Raw genomic sequence first — 17,118 nt, 5'->3', positions numbered from 1 at the left:
ATTTAATCTTCCTCCATTTACATAATACATTATGCAATACAAGTTAGTGACATTTTAATGCAGATCACTATGGCAGGTGAGTATAACATTTATTTTGGGTGGTTTTTACTGTTACTGTAGGTCTTCAACAAATCTTCCTAATATTCTTATAAGTGATGCACTGAAAATATTTTTTCTGAGCCTTTCCAAATAGGTACAGTGTATAAATTTGTTTGCTTCTTTACTAGGTAATTTTGAATTAAAAAGAAAGTTAACAAATAAAATTTTAATGCATGTAAGCGATCTATTTTCTTATGTTTTACTTATATTTCTGAAACCTTCTGCTATTATGCCGTTAGCTCCATAATTTATTTATGTTAAAGAAAAACATTTCTCTCTCTCTCTTTTTCTTTTTTTTTGGTAAAACCTATCAGAACTACTCTGGTTTCAAAATTTTTCCAGTGTTGTGTTAAAAATTTCAAGAGGCAAACTTTAATTATTTGTTTTTCTCTCTGAGTTTCTTCTGCTTAGCTACAGCCACCAGATAAAATATTATGTTTGCATTTTTATGAGACATCTTTTAAAGCATGAAGACATTGCCTTGATGGTCCAAAAACTGAGAAATTTGTAAAATATTTAACTGACAGAAAAAACAATGCAGTTCCACGTATTAGAGAAGAATGAAGGAGCCTTGTCTTGCCAGGCAGTTTGACTGTGTATCTGCGAAAACTATTTATCGAGACAACTATAACACAATAATCCATTATCTAATGATATACCATGATCATGAGTGCTATTTTAAAGATGTAGTAGCACTGTAATGGAAACCCTGGTGGCACAGTGGTTAAGAGTTTGGCTGCTAACCAAAAGGTCGGCAGTTCGAATCCATCAGGTGCTCCTAGGAAACCCTATGGGGCAGTTCTACTCTGTCCTATAGGGTTGCTATGAGTTGGAATCAACTCGATGGTAATGGGTTTGGTTTTTCTTTGGTTTAGCATTGTAATAGGATTAACATCTTACTGCTTCTGGCCAAGGTAATCTCTGAAGAAGTGGTTATAATTAGATTGGGCAAGTCTGTAAAAAGTTAATTTCAATGAACTAAACTAATTCATTCATATAGCAGAAATAGAGACCTATTAAGTACCCAAATATATTAGGCACTGGGGATCAGTGGGAGCCCTAGTGGCACAATGGTTAAGAGCTGGGCTGCTAACCAAAAGGTCGGCAGTTTGAATCCACCAGTTGCTCCTTGGAAACCCTATGGGGCAGTTCTACTTTGTCCTATAGGGTCACTATGAGTCACAATTGACTCAATGGCAACTGGTTTGGTTTTTTTATGGGGGATCAGTGGTTAAAAAAATACATTTTCTGTCCTCATGGAGTTTACAGTCTACTCTAAGAGAGAGACAGAAAGAGAAAAAGGAAGTGTGCAAAAGAGAAAACATAGTATTAAGTGTAACAATGGATTGGGTCATCAGGGAAGACCCGTCTGAGGATGTGACAAACGTAGGCAACATACAATGGACAAAAGAACATTCTACACAGGAAAGAGCTTATGAAAAGCCCTGAGATGGAAAAGGGCTCCAGAAGTCCTTCCTGGGAAAAAAAAGGCAATTGGTGTGGCTAGAGAATGAACCATCCAAAGGGCGAAGAGAAGCCACTAAAGGGTTTTGAGCAACGGAGACACAGAATCTGATTTAAGCTGTATGAAGATCTCTCTGCTTGCCTGATCAGGAACTGGCGATGGGAGTGGGAGTAGGGGTGATGAGACTGGAGGAGGAGAAGTTTTTTAATAGTCTACTCATGACACTCGTAAATAGGCTGTTTTGAGCTAGGGTGGCTAGCAGTGGGGACGGAGAAGAAAGGACAGACTCGTTTATATTTAGGACACAGAACTGAAATGGACAGAGCGAGACTGGATGTAGGGAGATGAAGGAAAGAAAATGTGGATGGTTCTCATGTGATGAGCATGAGCAACCTGACGGATGCAGGTGCCATTTACTGAGAAGGAGGAAACTAAAGGAAGAAAAAGTTTATGGAGAAGGCTCAAGAGTCCACCTGGAAGTTGCAGCATGCAAGAGGTATGAGTGGTGATGTTAACATTAAGGCCGCTGAGAATGGGACTGGAGCTCAGAATCTCAGTGGAGTTATAAACTGGGGAAGCACTGGCACGTGGATGACACGTAAAGTCATAGAAATGGATGAAAATGCCTAAGAGTTTAAGTAAAAAGAGAGGAAAAAGCTTTAAGTATAAGCCTTACTTAAGGAATGCTAATACTTAAAACAGAGCCTAAAGAAGAAATGGCCAAAAGGGTGGGGAAAAAAACTGAGTGTGTGCTGTCACAGAAGCAAGAGAATGAAGGGGAGTAAAGTTATCTGCCTCAGTGGTGAAATCAACAGAGATCCTGCTTAGTGTGTCAAGCTTGCCCCCCACTCTTCTCCAGAATGCTCAGCAACAATTCATTGCTATAATTCCTTTAAAAACAAACAAACAAACAAAAAAATCTCTAAATTGAAAAACGTGCTAAGTTAGAATACCAAAACCAAAAACCAAACCTATCCCTGTCAAGTTGATTCTGACTCATAGTGAACCTACAGGACAGAGAACTGCCTGCAGAGTTTCCAAGGAGCGGCTGGTGGATTTGAACTGGCGATTTTTTGGTTAGCTGTCATCAGGTAGAATAGTGAGTTTAAAAAAAAAAGAAAAAAAAAATTAACTTTTTTTCTTATCAACTTTTTTCATCAAAATTTACCTGCCCTACTTTGACTTACACTGCATTGAGTATTAAAGTAATAAATCTCTAAGACTGAACACATTATAGAAAATGAAATAAGCTTGATGACAGGATCAAGTAGTGAATATGTAATTCGAAAGGAAACCATAGTGGTTTAAGTGGGATAATACATTTCATTTCACGCCACAGAAGTGGCCCAGAAATCAATAAAGCACACAGCCACAACAGAATTATTAAGACAGTATTACATACATGAAAAATTATTACTATGGCTTCAAATATTTATTCATTACAGATTTAGCGATCGGTATACTATGATGAGACCGTTTTCAGCAGTTTTTAAAAACTCTTTTGAGAAAATTCTTTAGAACATTGTCTTTGGTTAAGACTGAAGATGCAGTCCTTTGAAATCAATGAAAATGGTACCATATGTAATTTTTTTTAAACCGCAGTATAAAAGACATACCAAGTGGGTAAAAAAAATCCTAAGTTTGAGATTGTTACATTTTAGATACAGAAATGATTTAATGTGCTTACACACAATAATAAACCCATGCAGTTAAAAAGAAAAGCTGCACTCTCCCCCTGCCCCACCCCCAAAAAAAAGCGAACTCTAAAATTCTAAAGTAAACCATGGGAGAAATTTTCTGTGATCACAGATTGGGTAATTACTATCTATTCCCAGAAACCACGACAGTTCTTTGCCAATTAATAAAATGACACTACATAATGTCGGTAGGAAAAGAAAGAAAAGCTAAAGATATACATTTAACTTGGGGCAGGAAGAAGGATAAGTAGGGGAGTGAGAAATTTTATAATTTAAATTTGTATGAGTTCTAAAAAATTCCTAAAAATAATGTCTAAAATTATAAAAAAAGAAATGTCATGTATTTTTCACTAATGTTGCATAACTATTTTTATTCGTTATCAAGTTTTGTCCATATGCATGTAGTTTTATATAGCTTTTAAAATAGCAGGATATAATTTTATATTCTTTTTTCTATCAAATGTGTTCCGTATTTCTACAATTTTTCTTTATAGTATTTTATACTTCATGATATTCCACTGAGTTGATAGGATATAATTTACTTGACCATTCCCTTATTTTGTTCCAAAAAATAATTCTTTCCTTAGGTTAAATTCTTTTCTTAGGATATTAACATTTGAAGGACTTTTGGTAGACATTTCTAGCATATTTCTTTATACAAATCTACTATTTTTCACCATTCTTTACCTTACAAATGCAATTTACTACTGGGAAATAATCTAGGGTTGGGTATTATACCGTATCTTTATTTTTTTTTAATTGTGCTTTAGGTGAAAGTTTACAGAGCAAATTAGTTTTCTACAGTAAACAGTTAATACACAAATTGTTTTGTGACATTGGTTGCCAACTCCAAGATATGTTAACACTCTCCCCTTCTCCACCCGGGTTCCCTGTTACCATTCAAACAGTTTTCCTGTCCCTTCCTGCCTTTTCATCTTTGCTTTTAGGCTAGGGTGCCCATTAGTTTCATGTACATGATTGAACTACAAAGCACATTCCTCATGTGTGTTATTGTTGGCCCTATAAAGAAACCAAACCAAACCAAACCTGTCGCCGTTGAGTCGATTCTGATTCACAGCAACCCTACAGTGTTTAATCTTTGGCTGACGGGTAAACCTTAGGAGTTGACTTCAGTACTGAGTTAAAGGGGTGTCTGTGGGCCATACTCTCATGGTTTCTCCAGTCTCTGTCAGACCAGCAAGCCTGGTTTTGTGTGTGTGAATCTGACTTTTGTTCTATATTTTTCTTCTGATCTGCCTGGGACCCTCTATTGCGATCCCTGCCAGAGAGGTCGGTGGTGATGGTAACCAGGCACCATGTAAGCTGTTCTGGGCTCAGTCTGGTGGAGGTTGTGGTAGTTGTGGTCCATTAGTCCTTTGAACTAATCTTTCCCTTGTCCCTGTGGTTCTTCTTCATTCTCCTTTGCTCCAGCCGAGATGGGACCAGTAAATGTATCTTAGATGGCTACTCACCACAGTTCGATGTAGAACATTTTCTTTATAGACTGTTATGTAAATTCAGCTGGATGTCCCCTGAGACCATGGTCCCCAGCCCTCAGCCCTGTAGTTTGGTCCCTCAGGGCGTATGGATGTATCTGCGAAGCTTCTGTGACTTTGCTCTGGTCAAGTTGTGCTAACTCCCCAATATTGTCTGCTGTTTTACCCTTCACCAAAGTTACCACTTATCTACTATCTAGTTAGTGTTTTTCCCTCCCCACCTCTCCCCTTCCTGGTAGCCATCAAAGATTGTTTCCTTCTGTGTGGAAACATTTTCATGTGTTTTTATAATAGTGGTCTCATACAGTATTTGTCCTTTTGTGACTGACTTATTTCACTCGGCATAATGCCATATCTTTAACATTTTAAAACAATTTTAAACTGGTTGGAGAGCTTAAAAAGGCTTTACTTTTGAAAAATCTACCTTCCAATGGATTATACAAAGCTTCTAAAATTGACTGTCAGTGACAATAATATGTCTAGTATAATCTTATAGCATAAAACATAAGCCACACAACCATTATGGAAAACGACATGGCGCTTCCTTAAAAGAGCTAGAAATAGAAACACCATATGATCCAGCAATCCTACTCCCAGTAGAGATCCAGCAGTAGGGAGAGGGAAAGCTGAGTGCCTCAGGGCAGAGGCTGAGGGCCAGGGAGAGGCGTGCCTTTGAGCATAGCTGGTGAGAGGCTGTCCTGATAAAAGGACTGTATCCTGAGTGTTCCTGAGTCTGAATTGTAACCGTTACTTGCCTTATAATAAACCCCATAATTGTGAGTATGGTCTTTGAGTTCTGTGTGGCCATTGCAATCAATTATAGAATGCAGCAGAGAAGCAAAAAGTGCTGTGTGAGGGACAGTTAGTGTCAGAGTTGATAAACATGGCTGAGAGGAGGGGTGTCTGACCTCCGCCTCACAGAAATCAGCCTTGGGCTGTTGATTTTGGTTCTCCTTCCCCCTTGTGGGGTTGGAGGAGGTCAGATACCGCCTCCAAGCCATTCTTACAAATACTGTGCAATGATAAAGAACAATGATGAATCCTGGAAACATCCTACAACATGGATGAATCTGGAGCATGTTATGCTGAGTGAAATAAGTCAATCACAAAAGGACAAACAGCAAATGACACCATTATTATAAAAACCCAAGAAAAGGTTTACACAGAAAAAAACAATTTTTGATGGTTATGAGGGAAGAGAAAGGTGGGGAAGGGAAATCACTAACTAGACAAGTGTTTTAACTTTGGTGAAGGGAAAGACAATACACAATATAGGGGAAGTCAGCACAACTTGACCAGAGTAAAGGAAGACACTGAGAGGAACACAAGGGAAGGAAAGGAAAAAGAGGCAACCACAGTAAACACTATAGCATATACAACCCTAAATAACAGTAAAAACAAATAATAACTTACAAGCAGATACATATGCTGAATACGGGGAAGAAGGGTGCACAGGAGTATACCTACATATATATACATAGGTTAGGCTGTGGATATTTATACATACATATTTGTATGGACAGCATGTATATTTATATATATAATAGAGTACACAGGGAGCACAGTCATAGAAACTTCCTAGACACATCCAAACACCTTGAGGAACTGAGTTACTAGGGCTGAGGGCTGCAGACCACGGTCTCGGGGGACATTTAGGTCAATTGGTATAACAGTTCATAAAGAAAATGTTCTACATCCTACTTTGGCAAGCAGTATCTGGGGTCTTAAAAGTTTGCAAACGGCCATCTAAGATAACATCTATTGGTCCCACCTCGGCTAGAGCAAAGGAGAATGAAGAAAACCAAAGACACAAGGAAAATACTAGTCCAAAGGACTAATGGATCATATGAACCACAGCCTCCACCAGCCTAAGCCCAGAAGAATCAGATGATGCCCCGCTACTCTGACAGGGATCACAACAGAGGATCCCAGACAGAGCGGGAGAAAAAGTAGAACAAAATTCAAATTCACAAAAAAGACCAGACTTACTGGTCTGAAAAGACTGGAGGAATACCCGAGATTATGGCCCCCGGACACCCTTCTAACTCAGAACTGAAGCCACCCCAAAGTTCACCCTTCAGTCAAAGATTAGACAGGCCTATAAAACAAACAATAACACACGTGAGAACATGCTTCTTAGATCAATCAACTATACAAGACCAATGGGCAACACCTGCCCAAAAGCAAAGACGGGAAGGCGGGAAGGAACAGGAAAACTCTATGAACGAAAATGGGAACCTGAGGTGGAAAGAGGGAGAGTACTGACACATTGTGTGGATTGCAACCAATGTCACGAAACAATTTGTATATAAATTTTTGAATGAGAAACTAATTTGCTCTGTAAACTTTCACCTAAACCACAGTTTAAAAAAAAAAAAAAAGCCACACAGGAGATACACAGATATATCTGCAATGTTGACTGAGACGAATTAATGCACAGAAGTAACGTTAGAGTTCCTACTAACAGTGAGAGCCTGCCTGCTAACCAAAAGGTCGGCAGTTTGAATCCACCAGCTGCTCCATGGAAACCCTATGGGGCAGTTCTGCTCTGTCCTATAGGGTCACTATGAGTCAGAACTGACTCGACAGCAATGGTTCTATACCATTTCAGTGTTTACGTTCTCTTCAATTCTTTTTTTTTTCCTTCAAAAATCACTTCCATCAATTCCTTCTTTTTTCATCTCCACTGCCACAATCAAGCAGTCTCTGTGTTGGTTCTATTACCTACATTCGGATTCTATCCTTTCTAATTCATTAATTGCACTACAATTATCAGATGAAGCATGCTTTGACTGTCACATTCATGCTCAAAAACACTAAATAAAACCCAACTACCTACAGAAAACCACACACACACAATAAATAAAATAGAACAAAACAAAAACAAACATACATTGGTATTTCATTTTTGAAATCTTATTTTTCATCACTATTGAGAATAAATTGTTTGCTGGTACGTGTACTTTGTTCATTTGTCAATTGTGTCCTTCATTTTCACTTACTGATTTCTAAGAGCTCTTTATAAACATGAGGAAAAACTGGCTATCTTATGTTACAAATCATGTTACCTTTTAATTTTACTGATGGCTTTTTTTTTTTGACATTTTAAATTTTTATATAGTCACATCAACCAATCGTTTTCCTTATGCCTACCTCTCCCACTCCCCCTTTTATTCTTCTGGTTCTTTTCTGGATTTATTTTTAACATTCAACTATAATTCAACTGAAATTTAGTTTGGTTTGCAGTGTAAGATAAAATTTCTAGCATTCTACAATTAGGCAGCAACAAACTGAAACCCTGAGTTAATAGCAACTCAAAATGAATTGTGCTACCCCAACAGAATCATCTCAACACTAATTTTCCCCTTGGTTTCTCCTTGTCTCAGACCCAGTTAAAACATCAGCAGCTGCATTTTTGACATCAGCAAAATATGTAATGTAAATATAAGGTCACTTTAAAATAATGGAAATAGGTATTTTCTTACTTCACAGGTTTTTCATAAAACATATTCATCACTCCATCTTGAAATCTAAGAAGACAAAACTTAGAATTGGACATAAAGTTCTAAGGCAGTCAAAACATTGGACTTCACGTAGTTACTAACAATGAATTAAAATTCTCAAGTGCTCACTCAAAATTCTAAATCTGATTTCTATGCAAGTCAAATTTAAGGCTTGTAATTTGAGAGTTGATCTAAATGCTTCTGGGGGTAAAAAGAAGAGGCTACCAGGTTTGAAAGCCTTATAGCTTCACAAAGCATGATGCAAACAGAGAAAGATGGGAAAAAAAAACAATACATTACATTTAAGTAAGAATAAATGTAAGGCCCTGCCATTAGATTCCAATAATTAAATGCAAGTTACTCAGTTGCAAAACGTACCAGACACGGAGATGTGTATGATTTTACATGAGCCAAGGTGTGTTTGTTTTTAAAAATGACTGTCCTCTTAGGTCGAATTAATAAGAGTATAATTTTAAGTTATAAAGCCCAAAATTATAAAGTACAACTGAAATACTACATCCAGTTCTGGATACCAAATTTTAAGATGGGAGCTGACAAACATAGATCAATCAGGAAGATAAGAAGAAGACTGAATAATCTTAAAATCATTTGTTGTCAGAAATGGTTGTTGCAACCAGGGTATTTAAGCTGAAGGAAAAAAAAGATTAAGGGAAGTCATGACAGGTATTTTTAAAAATCTGAAGAATTCCCACAAGCAGCAAAGTGTAAACTTGTGTTTCTCTCAAGAACAGAACTAGAACCAAGATATGAAAGTTATTGGCAGGCAGACTTAACATATTATTTCTAACAACGAAATAATATGACCTCTGCTGCCTCCCGAGGCAGTGAGCACCTGGAAATGCTCTCTCAGAGAGGCCGAAAAAAGAATTCTTATACTGGGAAGAAGGTTGCATTAGGATGACTGAGATTTCTCTCTACAGCAGTAATTCATGTTATATAAAGGTAAAGTGATTTTTAAAGGAAGTAGTTTATGATTCTCTCTAAGAATGGAACTACATTTTAAACATTCCACAAACCAAAAGCTATTTGATTTTGTGAAGTGAGCCTGTGATTTCTCCATTAAGACATTTGGCTTGGTTTGACCTTCTACATAATGTAGCTCTGTTGAAAGAAAATTTCTCAACTGCAGGGACCTTCCCATGTGTCACTGTATATGCAGGATGTTGGTTACTTGCAAATAAACATGGTATGCGAACCTAACCAGACATCCCCTTTTATGCAAATCACACCCACAGCCTGAGGTTGGCCATGAATGAATGGAACAGTGTCCTTCGTGTATACTGTCCCAGACTGCAAGTGGTGGGTGTGGGATTAACAGTCAGTGAGGGAGAAGCCCTGACTCTGGAGCCCATGTCCCTAACACTAGATTAATATACTGTTATTTCTTCTCTGTTGTTCAGAAAAAATGGAAAGAGCCTGGCAGAATTGGAGGCCAAGAGACAGCACACATGGTGCAACAGCTCTGGAATGTGGTAAGAAGAAGATGGGATAGCCTCATAAGGGGCAGCATTTGAAAAACGCTATAAAGTTCCTCTGGCCTTAGAATGTCTCCTCAACTATCTATCTGGACCTACCAGGGTCTGACATGTCAGTATAGATGGGTTCTAAAGGCGTTTTAGTACTCAGGAGAACTTTTTATTGAAAAAATTCTTCAGAGGGTTAGTACCTTAAACCTTAGCTAGGAGTACAAAACAACCACCTGGGGAAGTGAAAGGAACCCAAGTGGGTAAGGAATAAAGGGGTTCCAAGAAAGGTGCTACAAGGGGAAATGGAAAATACAAAAGAAATCCTGTAACAACTTGGACACCGAGTGTGGATTTAACTCCGCCGAAACCAGGTGACGGGGTCTCAGGAATCGCCCACTGCTTTTGCCACATGGCACCTCCATCTTCTCTCCACTCTCTTTTTTTACTTTCCTTCCTCCCTACTTTGTCTTTCTTGTTTCCCCTTCATTTTCTTTTATCTTCCCAGTTGATCATGTCTTTATCTCTCCTATCTGCTCCTGCCAGATGGGTGACTCAGGAGGAAGCAGACAGTGGCCTCTGTCACATCTGGCAAATGGTAAAATCTGCTGCAAACAGTATTAATGAGGGTTAACAACGGGCCAGACATGAGGTTAGGTGCCTTATGATGTACAACAATGAGTAAGATATTGTGTCTAGTTCAGCAGGCTTACAGCCTGGTAGGACAGATATGATACAAATACACACGCGAAGAAAAAAACAGGAGAAACACAGTAATTAAGGGCAAGGTCAATTATGTTGCCCATTTAGGAGGTTCAATGATCAGTAGCAGCTCTCCCCCATTCCCTGCAGCCAGACAAACTGTGTCCAATCCCTAAGATTTATCTGATACTCACTTCACATACGTCAATGGAAAGTTACTGGCTTTCATTTGGTAAAATATCTTTATTATATACTTAAGAATTTATTCTATTATTTTCATTTGCTTTTCTATCCCTGACTTTTAAATATAAGTATCTATATTGACTCAATAATAGCCTGGTCAACATCATTATGAGACCAAAATTTTTCTGCTAGCAAGAAGAGCCTCTGTCAACTTAGATGTCACACAGTCTCAACTTCCTAATAACCAAAGCGTTTTCACTTAGATGCACTATGTAGTCTGAAGCTTTTGTATGCTTCCTTACCTCAAAAGCTCTATTTTATTCTAAATGTCTTCCCTCTTCTGGTTAAGGTTGTCATGGAGTTTTTTCCTTATTCCTCTACATCATTTGGCAGTAAAGACATTGCCCTATATCATCGCATCTAGCTAACAGTATAGTGCTGATATTAATCATCTCTGACTTTTAGAAAATGTGTGTTAAAAATGTGAGCTGCAAAGTACAAAGCAGTAATGTCATACTGCACCTCTTTTGGCGCATGATACACACTAAACAGCAGGTGGTGATTTTCTCTGATATTTGCAATTGATGACCTGTCTCTTTCTTATTCCTCTCACCATCATTATGTTTAATCTACATTCAGCCATGACACATTGCAACTTTCTGATTTTAGAAGTACTCTGTATATAAATAAAATGAGTAAGAAATATAAAACTCCAATAGCATAATATCTACTTTCTCATAAAATCCAACCTGCTCAACTAACTATGCGTCTATCAGGACATGTGTGGAATCTTGCAGCTATCTCTCATACGTGCTTACCAAGCAGGAAAGAGAATTCAAAATTCATTTGTAATAGTCACTGTAGTCTATTCCACAGACAAATCAGACAGAGCACTCCAGCTACTATAAATTAAATCAAGAGATTTCCAAATGGAACAAAATACAGAAAAGTTCCAACAAGTTTACACGACAACCATGAGGCTGAAAGCTTTCCTCTTTTATGAAACATAATATAAAGTACTTAACGATGACATTTGTAAGGAAACAAATCCCAGACATTATTTTAAAGTATTATTATGTATCATTTCAAATACAAATGTTCTCTTTAGCCATTATAGTGCCATGTGTACCACTAAAACATGCAATCATCAGTCATATGCAGCATGCAGCATGCAGTAAGTGGACAGCAGAGGTTAATAACCTGGAAGCATAGGATCTGAGAATGTGAGAGCAAGTTAAAGACAAGAGTTCCTCTCCATTGTCACTGAGGGTCGAGAAGCAATGCTGAAGCGTAGAACAGTGAGAGTGGGGGAAATACAGTTTGTCCAACACATAAACATATCTCCGCAAGTGGCGGCAGGTATAACTGAAAGACAAAGGTAAAGGGAGAAAAACAGAAAGAGAGTTTTCCTTTGAAAAAATAAATCATTCTTTACGTCCCCAAAGCTTTTTGTGTATCTTCAGTAGGTGGTGCCAGAGAAAAAAACAACTGTTAAAAGAGAACATAAAAAAAGATATATTGGCAGGGGGAAAGTTTCAAAATACGATGGTGCCATTAGTTAAACATATGAAATTTGGCTTGGTAGAGCAAAGTGATGTAAGATATTTTCTCTTTACAGTATTACAAATACATTCCTGGCAGATAGGCACTAATAGTACAGCAATATGGCAGATGCTATGAGAGAGAGAATACTGAATTAGGAGTCAGAAAACTTGAATCTAAGGTCTAGCTCATCCATTGGCAACTTTATAATCGTGGGTATTTGAACTCCCTAAGCCTCAGTTCCACAAGTCACAACACAGAAATGAAAACTTAAAATTACTCCAAAATGTTGAAATGATATTACAAAAAAGTAAAATAATAATGAGGAATTATTACTATTATCATTGTTATTATTAGAACAGACTCGCTGGTGCCACATTTCAGGTCATTGAAAAATAACAAGTTTGAAAGAGGAAGAGGTAAAATCAAGCTGACAAGGTAAAGCAACAAAACAGTAAACCCATCAGTGATATGCCTAGACTACCAGTCTATGAGAACCATGTTTAGAGAACCATATTAAAAGTATATCAAGTTGGCAAGTGGGCAGTAAGTGATTTTTAAAGTGTGTTGAGCTCAAAAGAAAACTAATAGAGTAAAACATCTGAAATGGGCAAATTTCCATAAATGGACAATCCACTCATCTATTCAGCCAACCAACTAATCAACCAACCAACAAAAACAAATCAGCCAAATAGTATTTACTATCTACCGCATGTAGGAACTGTGCTAAGCATTGAATGTGACTCATTACCACCTTAAACAAGTGATCACAGTTAATATGAACTACTTAGTGGTAAAGGTACATCATATCTACAAACTTATTCTCATATATTTCAAAAAAAAAGGAGAGACAATGATAAAGCAAATGTGGCAAAATTTTAACATATGGGGAATCTGACTTAAGGGTAAATGAAAATTCTTTATACTATTCTTTAACATTTTTGTAAGTCTGCAATGTCAAAATAAGAGGTTAAAAATGAATATGATATTAAACATGAAAAACTGATGTATTTTGTATTTAATAAAAAAAAAAATAGAACTAGTCCCTTTGATAAACCAAATAATATCCATTTTAATATTATGACATTCAAATCTAGGGCCCTAAAATGTCATTCTGACCTCTATAGTTAAAGCTTGGGACATCAAAAAAAACTACAGCGTGGGAAATAAGCAAATGTGGTCCGGAGCTATCCCACTGAAAACAGTCACTGTTACTTAAGAGTCTCACTTTCACAAAAAATAAGATCTCCTCAGTGCCTTCTTATATGAAAATGTTCAAGATTATGCAATGTATAGTTCTAAAATGTTATTTGATATGGTTGTGCTTCACCAAAATAAATTATGAAAATGTTCTGTTTTAGAACAACATTTAAGTCTGTGAAAAATCCCAAAACAACACGGAAAAAAAATGATGCTTAAGAAAGACCCCAGAGTCAGGCTTTTTAATAATGTATTTTACAGTACTTTGACAATGAAATTAATAACATTTTCATAGTGACTTTTTACATACTTATTTTCTTCATTATTTATATATTTAAAGAACTTTCAAAGAACAATAAGATTATCAGGAGGAGTTTAAACTATGGATTATCCAGAATATTCTGTGTCTCAATTTCCAATCTCCATTTTTCTTTTTCTTTAAACAAAAGCTTCTTTGCAGGTCCATTAGTAAATATAAAACACCAAGAAATTACATTAATAAGAAATATTTAGGATTTATATAAAGAAAATTATAAAAATTTACTGTTGGGCATAAACAGAAACTTGACTAAATGAAGAGACACCAGCATGTCCCTGGATGGGGAGACAAAATATTATGAAGGATGTCATTATCCTCCATAGATTCAAAATCTCAATAGAAAAATTCTTTAATCGTGACAAAGTAACTCTCTTACAGTGTTTTCTAATTTTTTTGTTTAACTGTCCGACATGAAACTCCCCTACAGAAAAATATAGCAAGTCATACATACATACAAAATCTTATATAAAATTTCAAGATCTTCAGAGCCCCTGAAGCCCATTCACATTATCCCCATGCCACAAATTCATAAAATGAAAGTACTGAATTTGTGTACAGAAAAAAAGGTAAAAAGAGCTAAGAAAACTTCGAAAAAGAAAAGTAATGAGTGATCTAACCTTATGTTGAAATACACAAGGCAATAACAATAAAAATAAATGGTACTAGAAGAATAGACACATGAATCAATAAAATAACAGAAAACCCAGAAACAAAATCTAGAATGTGATAAAGGTGACATTTAAACTTTGGAAGGGAGAGGAGTTTTTCATGTGTCTCTGGAAAAACTGTCTACATATTTGAAGGAAGAAAAAGGCTAGAAATTTATCGTAAACTGCAAACCAAACTAAATTCCAAATGAATTAGAGTTGCATGTTAAAAATAAATCCAGAAAAGAACCAGAAGAATAAAACGGGGAGTAGGAGAGGTAGGAATAAGGAAAAAGACTGGTTGATGTGACTATGTAAGTATTTAAAATGTAAAAAAAAAAGAACGACTGCTAATGGGGCACTGTGATCTCAGCATCACAGGGCTGGGAGAGCACAAGAGGTCACCTTGCTCAATCTTCTACCCACCGCAGAATGTCCTTCTACATACTCCTGGCTAGATGTTCTTACTGCTCTCACTATACATCTTTAAGTCAAAGGGTACTCTCTAATTTGGGAAATAGCCCAATTCCACAGATAGGTCTAACAATTAAGAACTTTTTTCCTTATAATAAACTAAATCCTGTTTTCCTATAACTTCTACCCAGTTATGGCATCTGGCATTATATATACAAAGTCTAACTTTTTTCCCTATGACAGCCTTTAAATACATGAAGAAACCTGTGAACCTCTTAATCTTTCCTTGCCTTTTCATATTAAACATCTGTTCTTTCATCTCTATGGACCATGGTTTCTAGATTCTTCATCAATCTTATTATTCTCCTCTGGATACTCACACTGATCAATATGCTTCTCAGCAGCACACCAAGGGCAGGGAAGAGTATTTTATCACTAATAGTACTTTGAATTACTGGTGCATAGTGGTAATAAAAACGCAGACCAACTTTTAGTTAGTTTTATTATAGTTCTAAAATTCTTTACAGACAATACATCGCCTTACTGGCTACATCCAGATCCAGGGTGAACCACTCATCCTTGGTACACCACCAGCCATTGTTAAAATATGGCTACAAGAAGTGAATGTATTTTAGATGTGCTGTGTTTTGGACCATGCTGATAAGATTATCTTCTATTAATGCAGCTTAAAATTACACATATTAAAAAAATTAAAGGTGAATCAAAATGGAAAAAAAAAAACAAACCTCCAAACTGGAAACAAATGAATTTAATTGTGTATCAAGTGGTAACACAACTGGGTATAGAAAAGAATTACTTTGAATAACTTTAAAATGCAGAATTAACTACACATACTCAGTGGTTTATGTTCCAAGGACAAACAGAGGTACAAAAAAACTCTAAACTTCATTCATTAAGACTTGGTATTTGTAGTAATATCAATATTATTTTCAAACAACTATATATCTACTTCTACATATATAGTAAAATAAAGAGAAAAAAGTATTGTATTAATGTTCGAAAAATCAAATCATAGAATTTATGTTAAAAATGTTCGATTTTAATCAGAAATAACAACATGACCTCTTTTTTTTTCCAAAAATATATATTTTCATAGATTTGTCCACCAAAGAGAGCTAAAGAAACAACAAACTTCGTAGCAATGAGCACCTCCACCACCTATGATCCAAATTGTGGTTTTAAAATATTATTCTCACTAAAAGAAACCAAGTATCCTCCTTGGAAGAATGGCTGTTTCCAAGTCTTAGACAGGAGATGTACAAGATGAGCCTGAGACATCCTGTTGGTCTAAAAGCGAGAAAGCAAAGAAACCACCAAAGACAAACGGGATCCTCTCAAAATGACATAAGAGACAACATAAGGTGTTCCCACTGGACAAAGATGAACAAGTGATTGAAATACAGACTGACCGAAGTGATTGAAACACAAAGAATATACACGAAAATCTCAGTGCTCATAATAAAATAAAACTAACAAACAAAAAACAAAAAGGCACTGAGTTACTACTGGAGGTAACAAGAGCACTAATTCCTTTTTCAGAAACTTAAATATTAAAAGGAGAGAATTAAGCATTAATCTTGTCTTTCCAACTGATGAGGGAAAATTCTTCTTTGCCGAAGAATTTCACCTAACAAATATGCATGCACTATTATAATTAGAAAATTGCCATTTTACAGTCTGTAGTGAAGTCGCCAATTTAGGTAAAGATCATCAATGGATGAAACAATTGGAAGAAAGAACCATGCTGAAATTTAGAATGAAGGGATTGTGCTATTACCACCTGAATACACGGATCAATCTTAGGATCTCTAGGACAATTAGACATTCCACGTCTCCTGATATGATGCAATATATCCTAAGATAGGAGAACTTATGAAGTGTTTTTACAAACAAACAAACAAACAAAAAACTGAATCTAATCTAGCCTCTGGAATTAACTTTCATTTTATAGGAGAAGTAGAGAATAGGTGAAAAAATTAAAAGACATGGAGAAGCAAACAGACAAATCCAGAATGGTAGATATTCTGTTAGACAACTGACCTGTTCTTCAACTAGTCAAAGATATGTTTAAATAAAGAGGGGAAAAAAAGGAAGGAAGGAGGAAAAAAAGGAAAGAAGGAAGGAAGGAGGAAGTACTCTAAATTAGGGATCTACAAACTTTTTCTTAAATGGTCAGACAGGAAATATTTTGGGCTTGTGCGCCATACTGTTTCTCTTGCAACTACTTAACTTTGCAATTCCAGTGGATATTTTTGCAAATCAAAGAATTTATAAAATAGTGTACACACATACACACACACACACACAATTTTACACAGTATAAAACATTCAATACAATATGGATAT

The 17,118-nt window shown here is 36.3% G+C and overlaps 1 protein-coding gene across 3 annotated transcripts in view; it reads right to left on the bottom strand.

Moving 5' to 3' along the window:
• Positions 1-17,118, bottom strand: part of DYM (dymeclin) — a 265,159-nt gene that overhangs the window by 77,838 nt on the left and 170,203 nt on the right. Inside the window, exon 14 of one of the 3 annotated variants that reach the window (XM_023724953.1) lies at positions 11,830-11,994. The exons of the other annotated variants lie outside the window; for them this stretch is intronic. Within the exon in view, the coding sequence (XP_023580721.1) occupies positions 11,830-11,994 (165 nt within the window). The remainder of the gene's footprint in view (positions 1-11,829; positions 11,995-17,118) is intronic. 3 annotated transcript variants of the gene reach the window in all.

This window comes from Trichechus manatus, unplaced genomic scaffold, assembly GCF_000243295.1.
Source record: "Trichechus manatus latirostris isolate Lorelei unplaced genomic scaffold, TriManLat1.0 scaffold00272, whole genome shotgun sequence".
Taxonomy (NCBI): Eukaryota; Metazoa; Chordata; class Mammalia; order Sirenia; family Trichechidae; genus Trichechus; species Trichechus manatus.
The sequence above is the reverse complement of the archived record's forward strand: the minus strand, read 5'-3'. Positions and strand labels throughout refer to the sequence as shown.